The sequence below is a fragment of the Cloeon dipterum genome, chromosome 2 (assembly GCF_949628265.1).
Source record: "Cloeon dipterum chromosome 2, ieCloDipt1.1, whole genome shotgun sequence".
NCBI classification, from domain to species: domain Eukaryota; kingdom Metazoa; phylum Arthropoda; class Insecta; order Ephemeroptera; family Baetidae; genus Cloeon; species Cloeon dipterum.
Genome location: NC_088787.1, coordinates 28749436 through 28768911, shown reverse-complemented (window position 1 = coordinate 28768911; position 19476 = coordinate 28749436). Strand labels below are relative to the sequence as shown.

At 40.3% G+C, this 19476-nt stretch overlaps 1 protein-coding gene across 2 annotated transcripts in view; it reads left to right on the top strand.

Annotated features, from left to right (window-relative positions):
- The window catches only part of LOC135936448 (lachesin-like), an 87968-nt gene extending 68808 nt beyond the window's left edge, over positions 1–19160 (top strand). For both annotated transcript variants that reach the window (XM_065479258.1, XM_065479257.1), the window contains exons 5-10: positions 9434–9562; positions 10158–10296; positions 16361–16509; positions 16635–16697; positions 16818–16916; positions 17954–19160. In XM_065479258.1, the coding sequence (XP_065335330.1) occupies positions 9434–9562; positions 10158–10296; positions 16361–16509; positions 16635–16697; positions 16818–16916; positions 17954–18099 (725 nt within the window). In that variant the 3' untranslated portion in view covers positions 18100–19160. The remainder of the gene's footprint in view (positions 1–9433; positions 9563–10157; positions 10297–16360; positions 16510–16634; positions 16698–16817; positions 16917–17953) is intronic.
- The last annotated feature ends 316 nt before the right edge of the window (positions 19161–19476 follow it).

The window sequence follows — 19476 nt, the reverse complement described above, 5'->3', positions numbered from 1 at the left end:
GTTGCGTCGGCTGCCCTGATGAAAATTAATCTTCCCGCTCTCGCTGTTGCATCTCCGGCAGCGCAGAGTTGGTTTATTAAATCTGCCAGCACCGTGTGCAAACAGGGATTCGAGGCAGGAAAATAAGAGATCTCCTGCAGCCAGATTCGTCTAGAGAGTTAATTCAGAGAGGCGCGGGGGAGAAATTTCGCCGAGGCTGCAGCGCTGAATGTTGGAAATTAAGCGGTTTGCGTTGCCGAGACTTCAGTTTTTTGCGTTTTGTCTTGTGGGAATTGTTTTTGAAGAATTTGCATTTGCAGAGAGGGAAATTCAAATTAAGGACTGTGTAAGAAGAGCAGGGTGCTTCAGCTTTAGAAACGGAAAGTTAATCAAACATAGCACTTGAATTCTCAGTTTTCAAAATGCCATCAAAGACAGTTGAAATTGCTATTTATTTGAAAAAAAATGTTAGCAACTGCATTTTATATTTATTTGTGCGAACGTTCTATCTTGAGCTAAAATTGAATTGAGCATCTTTTAGCAAAGTAAATGACAATAAAATATTACGCTGCGAATGTCTCGTCCTTTTTCAGTCTATGTTAACAACACAAAGAAAACCTAATGCAAGTTCGTATATGTATATGAAAAATCTAATTCAAATGAGAATGCGCTCTTCTTTGTGAGCAATGCATTTTTTCTCTCTCTCATACACAAGTGTACTAGCATCTGCAGTAGCGTGAAATAACGATTCCTCCTCCAGCGCAGCGAGTTAGCTAGCGATTTCCCAGAATGAATGTCTCCCTTGAGTATCCCATTTAGATTAAGTCGATTATTCATCTCAGCTTCTCAAGCCTGTGAGCACTGCGGCAGCTATAGAACGAAAGAAAGCAATTTGCGGTGCTCCTTTTCACAGAGCTATTTGCATATTTCGAATAGAAATTAATTTCAAACATCAAGATGCCGCTGTGTTGATCGCGCCTTGAGCGAAACGAGCTCAAAATTATCTTCGGATTGGAAAACTCCAATTTCTTCTTTCTGAGACGCATTGGTTCTAATCTGCGCATCAAAAACTGTCGTCCATAAGCCCCGCAATCTCTTTGCGCTGAAATGCGTTTCGCTGATGATGAAAAATCATATCCACAAAGTGATAATAAAGTCTGGTGGAATTTCATCGGCGTGGCTAACATCAAAGCAGAAAGTATTGATTCGGAGCCGATTTTTCACCTTCTTTTATTGGAATCGGGCATGCTTGAGTCACTATTATGGTGACAAAAGAACAAGGAAAAGAACAAAGCTTTCCAGAAATATTATAAAGATAAGACAAAGACATAGATTTTTTTAACAATAAAAAAATTCTACAATAAAAACTGAAATTCATTTCAGATTAAATTAAGGATCATCTTAACTAATCTCCATTAATAATGGATTGTTGATACTTGGGACTTGGTATGGTTCGTTTATTAACTATTGTTTTTTTGCGTGCCATGAGCTACTGGGCATTAATATGAAAATTCCAAACATTTTGATCCCAAATCAAATTAACAAAATTACCCAAAAATAATTGAATTTTTTTATATTTAATTTAACACCTAACTATATTTATGTCAAAATAGATTCCTTTTTTTCTCAAATTTCAAATCGAAGTGCAAATCCCTTACTACTTATATGATTTGAAAAAAAAATGTAAATATGTGACAGGAGGATGCATCCCATTAAAAAGCCCTTCGGCACCATTGCGCATCTGCGATATCGAAGTGTCAGCAAATTCATATTTCGAGTGGCATGCTGTCTCTGGGAAACGCCAAACAAGTGAGTAAAGTGGCAAAATTCCCGAGAAAAGGGACCGCTCAGAGAAAATTGCGTTCGTCCTGAAACAGTAATTTCTCGATAAAATGTTCACTGCGAACAAACGGCACGCATACACTCATATTTTATTCGTGTGCGACACACGCTTGTTTACTTTCACATAAAAAATAAGAAATAGAAAGCAATTTAGAAGGCCCAGCGGGAAAAATTGGTCCTGGCATTGAAAAGCCATCGCAGCGACACGTTTGCGCAGCAAATTTTCTGCCCTTTCTCTCTCTCTCTCTCTCTCTCTCTCTCTCTCTCTCTCTCTCTCTCTCTCTCTCTCTCGCAATTTCCATCCTGCCGCAACAATGCTCGTTTTTGCAGCCGTGAGAATTTTCCCCTGGGGCCGCGGCGGGTGCCGCCGGGAGATATACGTGGGAGCCGCGGGAGGGTGGGCGGACGGAGCGAGTACACCCCGCAAGCCAATTTCACTCCCGGGCATGCAGTTAAAGCAGCTGCACGCAAAAGAGTCCTAAAAGAGCACCGGCATTAACAAGATAAAAGAATTATTGCCCCGAAAGCGCACTTTTGCAGCAATGCCCTTTCTTATTGCCTAGCTGCGCGTCGACGCTGATCATAAGCAGTAAAATTTTACAACTACCGTTGCACCTGCACTTCCCGCGCACCCGTAGAGGGAGCTCAGATCGATTCTCGTGCATGGCTTACTGATATCTGTGAGATTTACAGAAATGAGCTCTTTGCACCTCTGAAAATTCATCGCAATTCAATGTGTTGAGAATAATACACCAGTAGTCTCCGCTAAAAAATCGTGTCATTTTTTCAAAATTGCATCTATAATAATATCAATCAATTGCGTTTATTTGACAGTGAAACTGTAATTTAGGCAATTGAAATTGTGTTTTAGCAAAAGGAGGGCATAAGAGACTAGCGAACAAGGTTGAATAAAATTTATGTATGAAATTCAATAAAAAACTAATTTTCATGGTTTTCTCGAATTAAATTGATTTTCTGGTCAGTGGAATTGTCAAGGAGGTTAAATCATAAATTAAAAAATTGTTTAACGGTCAAACTGGTGTTTAATAGTGAACCTAAGAAATTTATCTTATATTATTTTCATTTTATCAGAAATATGTTTTTTATTAAACAAATCTATTTCTTCACTCCCTCATACTGTTCCCCTCAACATCCTTTCCTTTCTGTCTCCTTCACTAACTATAAAATGGTAAAAACGGCAGCACGACGACAAATATTTTAAATAGGTAAACATGCAATCAAGTCCAAGAGCAGCGCACTAAATTTGTGCAGAACGCTTGAACGTCGCATCCGCAATTTCAATGTGAGCAGAAGCGGCTGCGGCTGACTGGGCGATATGTGCAGTACTTCTTGCGATTCCGCGTCACGTCTCGGGCGAAAGCTGGCGCGCGTGCATAATTCAGGAGCAGTCGGGTTGACGAGAGCAGTCCCGTCGAAGTATGTTATACGAGTCGGGCATGTAAGTGTGCGCGAGTGAGCGAGCGAGCGCACTAATTGATTTATAAAACGCCCGCGGCTCCCCCGAGGCAGCGGTGCAGAGCTGCGATGCGAAAACTGCCTTCTTCTCCAAACGCCGCCGTAAATCCTGCCCGCTGCGAGAACTAGTGTCGTCACGAGACGCTGATCTATTATTTAGGCCGCGCGCACCACTAAGTTCCTGATTAAGAATAACTGCCACTGGGGCTCTCGATGTGATTTTTATCACCCGCGAACAAAGCCGCCTTGCAGCAGGCCTCGAGGGCCATGGCTACCAGATATAGCCAGATATAGTTGTGCTTAATATTGAAGGACGTTCTCTGGTGTTTTAGCCAAATAATCAACGTTTTTATTCTTAATTGGTTAATGATTTAAAAATTACTATTGCAGATTTTTCTTGCCATGAGTATCAACCTCCTTTCCGCACCAGAGTATTTCGCTCACGCGTTCTGAATATTCATAACCTGTCTTCACTTTACAATTTCATTATTGACTGAAGTCACGCGGGCTAAGTTACAGTGAATTACAAGTTTTGCGTTACACATTCAAAGGTGGTGGTGAACACTGTCGCAGAAATTGTTAGAAGAGCCTTGAGCCGTGAGCAGCGTCTTGTTGGACTCTGTGATAAAGCACTTGGTGTGTGTATACGAGTATAATGGCGAGCGTAGCGTTACAAGCTCTGGCTGGGCAAATAAGACGAAAAGTTGTGTGCAGCGCTACGATAGCTCGGCACTATGCAATTACCTGGTAGGCAGGCTGCAGAACATTTCGTGCCGTGCGGAATCACTTTATTGATCGGGTTTAATGAAGTCTGGCAGCCAGGCTAGCACGGTTCTGGGATTAAGCAAAGTAAGATGCATCCCTCTTTGTCAGCACTTTTAATGGCGTGTTACAATGGAAATGCGCTCCCACCGCAAACTTTGCGATCATGAGTGGTTTTCACTTCTGCGCCGAGCAAACAATTATTACGCAGCTTTTCATCACCACCGATCCAACTCAAACATAAACAAACTTCCTTCCTTCCACGTAATGAAAGAATTGTTAAACAAGGCTAATGATGATGCTGCGCGTGTAGCCATAGCCAGTAGCAGAGTTGCCTCCTTTCCTCTGGTCAATGTATGAACTATCTTAATTGATTAGGCAGCATGAGTTCCAGTATTGATTTTTTTGGAGTTTGGCTGACACAACTAGTTTAGTATCCGCTACCAGCAATCGGGATATTACGACAATTTTATGGCTATTAATGGGGATTTTTAACGTTCAATAATGATTCTGGAAGTGGGTGAATCTCGATCAAGAAACCAAGCTGTTAAAAACAACAAATGCACGGTTTCTTTTATTAAAAAAAAAATTGTGGTATTCTTCACTCGTGCTCTTTTTACTCCAATTACGTGGCAAATCAAAATCATTTGAGTTTCCTAAGGCAATGGATTTTTAAATGATTACATTGAACTTGTAAGGGAAACAAAATCGCTACCAGAATCAGTTAAAAGCTAATTTTTCCTACGGACTGAATGTTTTAATCTCATTTTGGCTGTAGAAATTGACCAACAGATAGTGATTGCCATGATAGGTATTTCTCGCGAGTGTGTTTCTATTTCGAAATGCAAGAGGGTTTTCACCTCTAGTTAACCATCGCATTAGGGTCTTAGAATTCAGGATTGATCTGGAAAGTCTGTAAAACAAAAGGGGTTTGCATCAATTTGTTACAGTTTTGGGTCTTAGATAGTGGCAATCCAAATAATTTTATTTCTTAATAAAACAGTTAGCGTTGGCTAATTCTTACGTCTAGACCTACGTGGACATAAGGCTGGACCTCATAAATATTGCTAAGCAGTGAGCTTTTTAAGAATTTCAATTAAAACTTACTTTAATTGAATGAAATCCTGTAACGTTAGGTATGGGACAAATGACTGAAAGCTGTGAGCTATCTTGACAGATTTCCATTTAAACCGTTATAAATTGGCTTTATTTGCAAAGTTCTGATACGATAAATTGGATTGAGATCCCGCAGAGAGAACCACCAGTTCTTTTAATAATTGTTGACGCTTTCACGTCATCAGTCAGCTCTCAGTTTTTCCCATTTTGCTTTCAAGAGCAAAATCCATCGAAGTGATTCAAATTCAATCTGCACCGTCAATCAAACCTAACAAGAGTACGTCGCAAATAGTGAGTTAATTAATTAACGTGCGGTTGTACGGCACGGCAATAAGGCTGATTGCTTCTCGCTACGCTGGAGCGGCTAAATTAATAATTAATCGGCGCCACGAGAGAGAGAGAGAGAGAGAGAGAGAGAGAGAGAGAGAGAGAGAGAGAGAGAGAGCTGGCCGGCCGGCGAGAGCGGTAGTTGTTGTTGTTGTTGTGCCGGCTTGCGAAACACACACATTCTATACACCCACGTGCATAAATTTGCAATGCAAAGTGCAATGCATTAAGTCGTCGTTCGGACACACATAATTACACCTGCGCGCCGGCGGCCGCTCCCTGCAGAGCGCTATATTACGTGCGGTGTGCTGCGTCCAGCAGAAATATTCTGTGCAAAGCTCCATCTTCTCCAGGGCAAAAACACACACGTACGCTTCGTGCACAATGAGACGCGAGCGAGCGAGAAACTGCTCTCACAGCGCCAGTAAATAAGGGCACCGTGTTGAATTAAATGTGCACCCCGCTTTTTGTGCCCAGAGCCAATTTATTGAAACTTTTCTAGTATGGCTACAGCTTTTGTCGACCGTGAAATATCGCAATTGCTCCATTTTTGCACACTGCAAGATCGTAGACATTAAAAAATGGTAAACTCCCCATAGCAATTTTCCTAGAAATTCCGGATTAAATTGCTGGATTTTATAATAGGACGAGATCTTCCTTTGTATCATGTGTGTGAAATGGCTCAGAGAGAAGCTCTTAAAACTTTTCAAGATTACATTTTTTTAAACGTTCCATCGATGGAGGAAGCCAACAAAATGGATGGAGCAAATATTAACAATCAATAAATTTAGTTTCGAAAAAAACTTAAAATTGATTGAACGGTCTTTTGATTTTTTGAAGAGATCCACGAGTAAGAAATCTCACAGAAATCACTATTTGGAGGATCTCTTGCTAACAATCGTGACTTTCATCTTGTTTATTTAACAGGGAATTTAAATAAATAATGTCCGTGCAGTTAAAAAATCTCGTTTCATTGCGAAGTTTAATTTTCTTTCCTCCAAGCACGTGAGAGATAAAAAATCCTTCGTTGCATCTGCATGGGACCATATGTATTCATGAATACCACTTGCATTAGAGGAGCAGAAATAAGCATTATGCACCTGACTCAATTTTTCTCCGGCAGAATAAGTTCTTCCTTTCATGGGAAGTGTATGTGACAATTAAAACTTTTTCCGGCCATTACGGCTCTCGTTAAAAAGCAGGCCATTTGTATGCAGCAAAGTCATGCAGAAAAGGTAGGCTAGAATCATCATCATCAAAGTAGCAATAGCCGATGCAGCGAGCTGTGCTGCGCAGCTTAGAACGTTCCCATTCACGGTAATCGGCGCGAGCGGCACTTCCCGGCAGCTAATGTGCATTTTATTATTAAAGGGCGAAAGCGGTGGGGTGCTTGGATGATATTTACCGCACCAAACAGGTGTAATACTTTATGCCCTTTAATCTAGCTGGCCGGGGAGATAAAGTAAGACGTGTGTGTAAACGGCGATAACCTAGTGTTCCACCATGCTAATGCAACGAGAGTCGTAAAATTTACGTTCTCACGCGGCAGCTCATACTCAGATAGTGACTTTTTAATAAGAATGAAATTACGTACACAAGTCGCAGCAGTTGTATCTAATACGGGACGGTATATTAGTGGAAACAACAATTATTGTGGTTGTTTCGTAATTGCAAACATTAATTCTACTCGGAGAGAGGAGGGAAATTTGATTTTAATTTAGGCTGCAGCTGTTTCTAGTCGAATTTTCCTCTCTCGTTTCGAGCCTCAAAATTTGTTTGTAAATTTTGCATGTCAAAGGAAACAACCTGCTTGAAATACGAGACTGCTGCAATGTGAACCCATGACAGTACATTTTTAACTTGGTATGAAAAAACACACAGCTATTTTCCTCTTAACTATTTCAGCATATAGTTGTTAATATATCTACCATATTTTTACGAAAACAAAAGCATAAAAAAATATTACACGTAAAGCCACTAATACGCTGAGCCTACTTTCCATTTATTTGCTCTGGAGCTTTGTTCGAAAAGATTGAATTAATGTCCCTGCAGAAATTCCTGCTTTTTCTCGCTAAGCTGCAGTAGTTTGCACATTGAGAGCGACGTGCTTTTCAGATTTAATTTTCTCTGGCTGAATATTCACGCCTCAGATGATAAATGGGTTGCCGCGTCGTTTTGTTTATTTATTTATCTTTGCATCTATCAGGCAGCGTTAGCGTTGGATATTGATACAGGCAGCCAACGCCACACAGGCTTTATTTGAGTGTTGGCTAGCTGCAGCGCCGCAGCTCGAAATTCACCACTGCAACACGCTGGAATATATTCACGTTTCGGTCACACTGAGTAACATACGTGACCAATGGTTACCACGCTCTGCACACAACGTTAATATTTGTTTTTTGCCATAATCATCTAAAAATGCTGGTTATAACATGAATTCTATAGAGTATAGACTCATTTCCAGAATTCTTTGAACCGGCGTGGAAATAAATCTTTCAAACTCGCAGCATGATATTTATCAATAAAAATATAATTTCAGACACCCTGCATATCAATGTGAAGTGTGAATATTTCACTAGATTATTTCCTGAAAATCTCCTCACTCTCTTGAAAAATATATTTTACGGTACATTCTCCGTACAGGAACCATTTTTAGTAATGAAATAAATAATTCAAAGCATTGTTGTGGAGCTTTAAGAAACGCTGTCCCCAAATCTGTAGATATTAACAAATGCAGATAAACTCTAAAAAAATGTATAGTATGTCAAATTTTCATCGAAATTACGGAAAAATGAACGGATTGTCATACACAGAAGAAGCCGCATTTAATTTCCATGGACCTTTTTTGTATATTCTATGTTCTTCAAGGTTTTGTACCGCTTTTGCAGCTCGCGTGGAGCGTTGAAGACTCCGTGAGAATAAATAGCTTATGTTCAAAATTTGACTGTATTGCAGATATGCAGGGTAACTTTTTAGTTTAATTTGTAAAACAAAACCAATTTGTTATTCACGAAAGGAAAATGCCAAACAATATCAATTTTTTAATTAAGCTCGTCACAAACTAGCCTTCTTATTTCAAGTATTTAATGACCGTTGCCAATTTTTATTATTCTTAAAAGTACGAGCACCATGAACCCAATTTGACGACGCCACTGGCTACCCTAGGTGATGGATCACATGTAATGCATGCGGCGCGCAGCAGGCTCATATGCAGCAGATCAACTGTCATCAAAATTAATTTCGACCCGTCCAACCTAGCTCGCTGTTTCGACCCGCTTTGTGAACACTCGCTTTTTGCGCTTTTACAATTTGGAAACGGCGCGTTGTCAAATACATATAATATATCGATTGCTGATTGGATTCAAATTATTCCTTTGCGGTCGGTGCACCGTCACGCTGGGTTTGATTAATGGTGCACGTCGGCGCGCCGCATTTTGTTTCTTGCGGCAACAAATTATCGGTTTCACCTGATGTCACTCACCAAAGCGGTTATTACGGTCACGTTTTGCGCTCTCTTTTTACCCTTGCTGCCCTGATGAACACTCGGCAATGGGGTGTGCATTAATTGGTTTTTGGTACGTTACGCGACAAAGAGCTACGAGCATGTTTGTTTGATTAAATTAGTGGTGCAACTTTTTGTATTGATTGATTAGTGCTTTCACTCTGGCTTATTCGTTTTAATTAACAGAAGCGTGTTAAATTTTAATTAGGGAATGGGGTCAAATTTGTTTTTCGTCTGTTGGGAAATCCGTAATCGGAAATCCTATCGCAAATCAGTTGGGAGGCCCAAAAATTCAATGTATTGTTATGATGAAACTTTCGCGCGAAAATAAATAGAGCAAACTAATAATAATTTGAGAGTTAGTTTTCTCACTCAGTCATGTATGTGGTGCAAAATGAAATTCATGCATCGCTCTTTCTGTTTGGTCAGTGGACACCTTCAGTGGAGACACTCTGCAGCTGTTCAAGCTGGAGCGTAGGCAAATGGGCGCCTACTTGTGCATCGCCTCCAACGACGTCCCGCCGGCAGTCAGCAAGCGGATTACGCTCAATGTAAACTGTAAGTAGAGCAAACAACGCCTTATTTGCACTTGCACACACATACGCCCTCTTCGGCGATGTACGGCTGCGGCCGGTGCACACTTCACATGCAAATGCCGCCTTTTTGGGGCTGGAGAGTTCTCGCAACTCTGCGATTAACTCTCTCGTCCACTTTGATCGCCAGCCGAGCTGACCAGTCGCCTGTAAATATGAATGTTGGGCGCGCGTTGCGCTCCCTCTCTCTCTCTGCAAACACGACCTGATTAATTTTTGCTAGGGCCGATCTTTTTGATAAAAAATAGACGCTCTTTAAAGGCCTCAAAGTGGAGCGAGGGAGGTAATTTTGGCAGAGAGGATGCGCGCGTGTATTTGCTCTTTCCAAATTAGTTTCTACGGATATTTTTCAAAAGCTCGGCCATTCTTCAAAGGAATTTGCAAACGGTACATTTGGCTGTGCTGAACTCACCTCTCGGGTTTGTTTTTCGGGAATTTAAAACGACCATCTCCATGACATTCGATCATTTGGACTTCCTAAACATGGGTGGAATTAAATAGACGTGTTGGAGGTGCGCGGTTTTGATTTAATTAACTCTTGAATCTGCCTCTGCTTCCAGTCGCTCCGGTGATCAAAGTGCCAAACCAGCTGTTGGGGGCACCGCTCGGCACAGATGTCCACCTCGAGTGCTTCATTGAAGCCTTCCCCAACACCATTAATTACTGGTCCAAGAACAGGGGTGAAATGATCCTCCACGGGTGAGTTTGAAAGCGAAAAGCTACGAACGCTTGGTTGGAACTCACTCAGGCATTTTCTCGCCGCTCGAGAAGTTGTTAAAACTTCTCTCGCAATTTGCATGATATTTTTCTATCCCACATTCAAAAGCATTTTTTACTTAATTCGAGGCAGCCAGACAAATGAAAGTAGAGCAGAAATTTCAAAGGAGGGAGCGCCGGAACCTTTTATCACCAACTTTTGCAAGGCAAGCGAAAAGAAAACTGCGAGCAGCAGAGAACCACAAAGCCAAGGAAAACACACTTGGAAGCTGCGCAAATCCCTCCACTTTTTTCTCTCTTCTCTCTTTCCCTTTTTGGCAGTTCCACCTGCGCGCAACTTTGAAATTGTGTCTGCTCTTGTTAGAGGTTGGAGGGCAGTAAACTTGCGCTTGATCCTCTCCCGCCGGTAATGAGCGAGCGTGAGAGGCGGCAGTCGTTACGCAATTAAAATTTTAAGTGCCCCGAAAAAAGCACGACCTTGTTTCCTTGTCGAGCGAAAACCGAAATTGCTCTTCTGCTCGCTCGGCCCCGCCGTAAAGCGTGATTAATGAGATATAAAGCAGTCTTGACGGCAGCGCAATACTCAGCTGTCCCTATCTTGGGCGTAAATAAACGAATTTACGATGCAAACTTGTTCAAAGCAGCCAAAGAGCAAACTGATTAAAAGAGACGTTTTTGAGACAGGCATTCTAAATCATAAATAAGAGATACGTAATTAATTATGAATTGTTTTTAAATTTCAACCCTACAGTTTCAAGCCAATACTTTTTGGCAAAATTAAGATTTTTTTAAATTAAATCTAAATTCTCTATAACCTCGGATTTCCTAATTCCGATAAATTTGACTGAAGATTAAAAAGACATCACTTCGCATAATAATTATAGTAATTTGCTCAACAGGAGTAATTTATTAGATAAATTTTGCATGTCTGTTAAAGACGGAGGCACATTATACTCAACTCCAAGCCTGAGGGCTGCATACTTAATTAGGTCGAAATCGAGGTTAGAAATTACCGACGCTTGAGAGGTTGAGAATTCGAGCACAACTGCGTCTGCCAGTCGAGGTGCACGTGTCCCCAGCCGCTAATTGCAGAATAGTTAATCCGAATTAGGCGGCGGAAGCCCCTCTAAACAAGACGGTCCCGGCGGAGAGCAGCGGCCGAGGGCGAAGGCAAGCGACCACGTGGGATTAACCCTTTCGTCGGCGACGAGGGTGGAAGCCGCCGTCCAAGGGGCCGTAAAATGCATTCCGGGGATTCGTGTGCGCGTTTTCGCCCTGACACACGCAGCAGGAAATCTTCCTCATTCCGCGCTGACTGCTCTCTCTCGCTCCTCGGACAGCACAGCAACGAGAGGATGTAATTTAAAAAGATGAGCCGTCGCCGTGGCTGCAGCCACTTGAAATATTAAATGAGTTTTCACCTTGACGGCTTGTCTGCTGCAATTTCGACGCGGATCATTTGCCAATAGCGCCTTCCGTAGTGAGCTGAACGGGGTGGGTGGCTCCGGTCCTACCACGTGCTCGCGGTGGTGGCTTTGAATTACTTTGAATACCACCCCTGCCGCTGCTTCTCGGCAGAAAGACGCTCTTCCCATTTTGATTGCAGCCGAGTCAGTGACTGACAAGGGAGTGATTTGATTACAAATTTCCGAGTTCGTGCGTATTCATCCAAATACTTTAATCACACCTGACTGGCTTACGCAAGGCTAATTAGAGGGAGTCTCGTCAAAGAGGGAGAATGTGAGATCCCAGTTAACGTCGTGATCGCTCTAACTCGTATTTCACTGTGATTGGCTTATTTCGAATCCTTTGCTATGCTTCTTTATTTTCTATTTATGACTTTTCCTCATAATAAATGTGCTTCGACGTAAAAACTTGAGGTAATTTAAAATGAAATTGGACGAGCAGGCAATGTGCAATTATCCAGTGACGTTTGTCAATCTGCCTTTACCGTGAAAGCCGATAAAATCCCTTCATGCTGGATCGAGCTGTATATAATGCTTGTTAAAGTATTATTCAAATAAGAAAGAAGAAAGTAGGTTACGTCTCAAAACCTTTGTGCATACTTGAATAAATGAAAATACCACATTGATTGCAGCAGTTGTATGCAGCGCTGTTCCGCTGTCTCCGATTATTAAAAGGTGCAGTGCTGCGGAAAGCCAAATGATTTCCGTTTTTACAGGCAAGCATTCATCCTCATTACGCGTCTTAGCTTCAGCAAAATATAGACCATTAATGATATAATTTGAGCTGCCATTACGATAGCAAATTAGGTTTACACCAACTTAAATTTGAATTTAGATTTATAAATACCTTTTTAGATCTTTTCATTTTTTTCTTGCAGTTTTATGATTTAAAATATTGCAACGTTTAACTGCAATTGGATTCGTTTGTGGTCATTTCTTCGCCATTGCTTGGTCAAATATGGAAACAGCGCACTGGTTGAAAACTTGAAAGTTCACATATCTAAGTGTGACATGGATAAGAGTCTAGTGCACTAACACTTTGACCAATTTAATTGATTTGGAGAGAAAAAATCTACTAAGGGTTAGAAATATTTGGAATTATTATGAATATTAGCAATGATTGAAAAATAATTTAAATATTTCCATTATGAGCTATCGAAAAATATTTGTTGAAAAATTTTCCCAAAAAAAATCCATCACAACGAAACATATAATTGATGATTTTAAGGCTCGGAGTAAAGTATTTTTTGTAATGTTTTTAAAATTTTACCAATTATCAGCGGGCGAATTTTTCACCCCAGCATTTTATGCGGTTAGTTATTGATCTGGACAATAAACACGGGCAGGGAGGCTGCTGGTGTTTGTCGTTCATTAAATAAATGAAGCAACCGCCTTTCGGGAGTGCTCGCTTCCCGCAGGATTCGAACACGCAACATTACTGCACGAGAATTGGCAAAGTGCGAATTGCGAAGCGCGATGCGATAATAAATTCAGCCGGCAGCATGTGCCGTGTGGCTAAATAATTTAATCCGCACAATTTATGTCCGTCGGCTGGCTGCTGGCTGGCGCGCAAAATGCAATTACCATTTACGCGCGCGTAATGAAGCGCGGCCCTTATTGGTAACGGCCGAATTTAACTTACAGCCTTATTTTATTAAGCATACTCTCATGTAAGAGTCGACGCTGTAATTGGAACAAAGTGATTATGACTACACACATTGTGCGTCTCTTTTCCTTAATTCGTCCTAAATTTTGAATTTTTAAAGACAAATTTATTGATCATACTGAATTAAATCACTGTTAGAAATTGTAATGATACACTCCTTAAGCAATTTCAATGTGTAATTTTCAAAGTTATTGTCAAGCCACTGGAGATATGCAGGTGGCAAAATTTGTAACAAACAAATCCAAGCGCTAGGCAAATAATTACGCTGGGAATATAATGAGAAAATCTAATTTACAGACCGCGCGGCAAAGCGCAATAATTTACCTCGTATAATCGCGGTTGTGAGCTGTCGATGGTTTCCGTGTCGCACAGGATTCGTTTCCAATTGTAAAAAATGATAAATCTGACTCAGCGCCCACTGCATTAGCGAAAAAGATAAGCTCAAAATGGGGAAAAGTGTCGGTCGTGTTCATTTGGCTTCGATCCACTTGCTCCAGCGTGGTTTGAGAATATTCAAAAAATCCGATTTGGAGAGAAACAAGGGAGGCAAAAATAATGAAGAAGAAAAGCTGCGTGTCTTATAAAATTTATATCACATCCCGGGTGGATCAAATCTCTGCTCTATTTCTTCCAGTTGACCAGTCTGAATCAATATGGCCGAGCACGCGGCCCAGATATGTTTGTTTGCCTGCGAAAGGGCCGATAATATGAAATAAAGGGCGCCGATCGGTTCCAACTCGATGATTTTCACGGACAGACGAGATTGCTGCTGCGTTTGTGTGTTGTGCACCCCTTTTTTTACCACTGTTAGGGCAGTGACAAATTATCCGAGCGTAACCTTTTTGCCCTCTCCTTTGAGCGATTTTGTTTCGACTAGTGGACCGCTTTTCCGCCCTAATCCGCTTTCCTCAAAATAATCTGATTGATTGCTCACTCTTCCTTCCGTCAGTCTTCTGCTTTGCTCACTCGGGAGTGCGGTTCGTAGAGGAATCTGCTCAACCTTCCTATTGGAGGATTACTAAATTAATTCTTTCGTAAATATTTGATTGCACACGATTGGTGTATGACGCCTGATTGTGAAAAATATACAATAGCTATCATAAGCATATTTTATCGTATGTCAACTACATGAATATGTTATAGCCATGCAACCTTGAAAATAAAATTCCATTGATTGGAATTTGATTGGCGACTGAGTGTATCAAAGATTTTGGCTTAATCTGATCAAATTGGTGGGTTATCGAAATAAAAAGCTTTGTATATACTCAGTGGAATGACTTGGCTCATATTTGTTTTGATATTTATTGTTTAATACATTGTTTCCATTTTGCTCACATCACAAACATCAAATTTTAGACAACCTCGAAAAAGGGGTTTAGAGTCGTTACAGGTATCATAAATAGAAAATCCAACAATATTTCTGCATTCATTCGTTAGAATTGCGTTCATTACTAAAATGAAACTTTGGGAAATTCGATAGGAAAATCGCTCAAAATTCTCAAAATCAATAATTCAATTTTTCGTGCCCTAGATGAGCCATATTAATGCAATCTAATGTTATGTATAATTCAGATTACAGCTTCAAAGAAGAAGAAAAAATTAACTCTTTTCCTCTTACTGTTCACCATTCTTATCGTCAGAAATGCTTCACTGCTTTCACGCCACGGTATTTGCTGAAGTCACTGCTGAGCACGATAAAAAGGAGAAGCGGGTGATGAAATCTCTTAAGTCTACGACTAACTCATTTTTAATAAAAGCCTTAAAATATAAATTTTTATTTGAATGGCCATTTAAAAGATAAAAATTTCAAAAAAAAAATCTGAGTAAAAATTTCATTTTTCTTGTACATCACATCATGATTCTTCGCTTTTATTGCAATTACTTATAATTTTTTATACAAACTGCACTTTAACACTACCCTTGAAACCTCAATCCAGTTCTCCCTATCACGCTGCACGCGTACGTCTTGACTTGACTGATGGCCCAGCCAGCTGGCGTTAGCCCTTGTTGCCGGGGGAAAAAAACAGGCAAACTCGGTTTACCGTGTGTAAATACGCGAATAAAACGCATCCGAACGTGAGCTGGAAGTGCAAAAGTGCGCGGCAGACTCGTCAGTCTTTAACTTGTGTGTTTGTGTTTGGACGCGCGGTGGCAAGAATAGCAAAAGTCTCGCTAACTTCTCTCGACCCGCGATTTTTCCAGCTCGATTTCAGACGCAAGCGAGCGTAACTCACCAGCCGCACTCTGCTTCCGCTCGGATTTCTTGCGTGCATAATTGCATTCGTACCTACGGGTGCCGGCGAAAAATTATCTTGGTTCTGCACTCTTCACGGCTATTTAATCCACCTCCTCGTCTGCTCGGAATAATGTCGTCTGTGCTGAATACAAATGACGCCACTCTCGCATTCATTACATTTCTGTAGCCACTTCTTTTGTTCCACCTTGCGAGGCTTGACTCACCTTGAACAATTTGCGAAACACTTGCATAGCCTTTTGGGCACTAAATGATATTATGCAAGGAAACACTGCAGGAAATGTGGTGTGAAATAACCACTAAATTTGTCTCTCCGCTAAGAAGTTGCTATGGGGGATTGTTACGTAATTATTTAATGCTATAAAAAGTGGAAGATGTTATTCATTATTTGGATATTTAATCTAAAACATCCGATCGAGATTAAAATTTTGCTATCATGGCATTCTTAAAAACTATCACCTATTTTGGAAATCCAAATACCCCGTTTTTTTAAAAAGGTGCTCGCTGTGTAAGATTGAAAGGAATTCTATTGATACTTTTTCGACTTAACTCCCATTTGACACAACAAACCCTTGATTTTTTTCTACGCAGCCTGTCCAACAGCTTGTACCGAGAGTTTGGCCCAGCAGCTTTTTCTCATTTCCTTCGTTTGTGTTGCAGAAAAAAGTACGTGGTGGACGAAGTGAAGAACTCGTACCGAGTTCACTTCAAGCTGACGATTCGCAACTTCAGCAAAAGAGATATCGGCACATACACTTGCGTGTCCACAAACTCGATGGGAAAGGCAGATGGCACAGTTCGATTGTATGGTGAGAATCTCATTTCTACGAATTTTACTCGATGACTTCCTTTTTTTGCGATTGCCGTCGTATAAAATGCACGCGGAATCGACCTTCTTACAAATAGTGTAAGTCGATCTCTCTTTGTTCCGCAGAAATTAAAGTTCCGACGCGGCCACCAGTGATAACAACCGAGCCTCCAATCATAACTACACCAAGTAAGTTTTCACCACAAAACCGTACAATCACCGCGCTCTGGTAACCCTTTTGTGCCAGGCACATAGATCTGAAATCACTTTTCGCCTGCGTGCAAGCTATACTCTTGTTGGATGTTTCAGCAACAACCACTCCAGAGCCAACAACAAGCACAACAACCCGCAGGCCAACTAGGGCTCCTAAGATCAAAGAAGTCTACTACTTGGCGACCCCATCGCAGGGTAACTATCAAGCCAGGCTTTCCCACCATGTGCTTAATTTTAAATGCGTTTTCACCACTACGTCCGGTAAAACGACCCAAAGACCTAAATTTACAATGTGAAGGCTTTATGAACGGTGGCTGTTAGCACTGTTATACTATATCGTAACAACGATAAATATACAAAGCAAACAGCGGATTTAATCTCAAACTTGCAATTAAAAATTTTAAACATTTATTCTTGAGAATTTTCATTCATTTCAAATTTCACCGCTTTCTGGATATGTTTAAAAAATTTGTGGTACTAAAAAATTGGGTTTGGTTGCTTGTGAATTACTTCTCCAGTGAGTGCAAGAGTATCTTTAATTTATTTCTGAAAAACTTAAAGCTGTGTTCTATCTAGTTTAATACAAAGACGCATGGTTTTTTACTTTTAATATTTTCAGACCGATTAGAGACAAAATAAATGCTTCCTCTCAGGATATACCAATTATAAAGTTTGATTAGAATTTCAATCTCTTTGAAGTATTATATGTATAAGTTAGTGTTGCTGCAACCTGCGAGGCTGACATGTCTAGCGGGTTGCATATGCTGCCAGTAGCAGGGTTTTCATCTTGTAGTGAAGACAGCTCACTTATTTACTTTGAGTTTATTGCCAAATTTGTTTCAATTTGTGTAATGCCGCAATTTATCACGATTTTAATTTGCTTTTATAAGTCCCAGAAAAAAATACTCTGGTACGCACTATATCATTTTTTGGCAGATTAGAAAAAATCTCATTTTTTCAACAAAATCTGAACTCCATCATTCCATTAGGCAGGCACCTCTATCTCATTTCATTCACATGACAGGGCTTTCTTTCTTCAGTTTCCAAAGCTTCTGTAATCACTCTGCTGTCACCAATCAATAATCCCGCAAATGAATTCTCCAAATTGGAAACCCGAGCCAACGAGCGCGTCGATTTGTTCCTTTCAGCGAACGCGTAGTCCCAAAAATTAATTACCCCGTTCGCCGTACATAATCAGAGGGAAGTCTCATGAGCGATTGTTTGGCTTGCAGCGCCTCCACTGCTGGCTTACGAGGCCGACGCCAAGGACGTGACTGCCGACGCGAGCAGAGCCTCGGCGCAAAAGACGACACCCACGTGCCGATCAATCGTCGCCACCATCGTCGTGTTGTTGTTAATGAGTGCCGCCGCAAGATGACATTGTGAAAAATGAGACTGCTGAAGAGGAATTGAGTGAGAAAAGAGAGCGAGAATGTGTGCACGTTTTACCTCAAAATTATTTCTCAGAGACTAAGTCAGAGGAGGCGACGAGTGAATGCTACTGACACTGACTTGATTCGGTGAAGTGTGTTTGTGAGAGAGCAGAACGTTGAAAGTTGTTGGTTAATTGTTATAATAAAACAAACTCACTCACATTTAAGCAAATTGTTACGGTCTGATCGACCTGGTGCATGGGCTGAGAGTTTGACGAGAAAATCTAAATCATCAAGGACATGACTCAACTTAAATTTGATTTCTTTTAACTCAGTTCTTACAAAAGTATAAGGAGAGAAAATTTAGTGGAAAAGAAAAAATGTCAGTAGTAAGAGAACCAAATAACTGAATTATTAAATAAACAAATTTTATCTTTTTTATTGAAAAACTCAACATATAATTTGCATTATTTGCATGCAGCTGTAACAAACCGGTAAATTGGGCATCACTTCATGTCACAATTCAGCCAGAAGTCAAATTATCTCTTAATGATCTATTTCACAGAAAGCATTATTTGTATTGTGTAAGTGTTGATCATATTGTTGCTCATGTTTAATTAATTATGATTTGTAATCGTAAAATAAATGAGTTTGTCGTGAACTGATAAATCTGACATCTCAGCTTTGGCTCCAGTGTCTTGTGGCGGTGGAAAATCTGCGAATGATGCTCATTCCCATTTGTATTTATTGTATGAAAGTCTTCAAATAGTATGTTCTATTTTTTGTGCCAAATATTTAACAGTGGATTAGATGAGGTAAAAATGGTTTTTTGCTGCGTTGGTTTAAAAAAAACTCGATCAAAACATATCGAATCCTTAATATCCGAAACGAGCGAACATAATGAAAACAAAATATAAAATAATTTTGAAATGTTAGAAACGTATCATGTGGCAAAGAGATTTTAAAACTCGTGCGTCAAATGCTAAAAGGAAAATTATTTCTTTGGAAAACAACGAACACATGTGTCTATAAACCTTAATCTGTAAATACATAATCAAATCAGCAAGCAGTAAATTTTAACTCACACGCCACAAATGACGCCAAGGAAATAATTTTCATTAAAATCAGTTTCCGCGTTTGATAGAGTTGATTTCTCTGTACAAAAATACCTAATTAATTGACTGTTGTTTTCACTGGTTGCAAACGGAAATGAACATGTATATTCTGTATTTTTGTTGACGACTGTGATGTAACGATAAAGAGAGACGACAAAATTGATTGAAACGCGAGGCGATATTGTGTGCATGGCGAGTAGTAATTGAGTTGCACAAGTGTTCCACAGTATTGCTTTCTCCCTAGGCTAATTTTTGCAAAATGTTTTT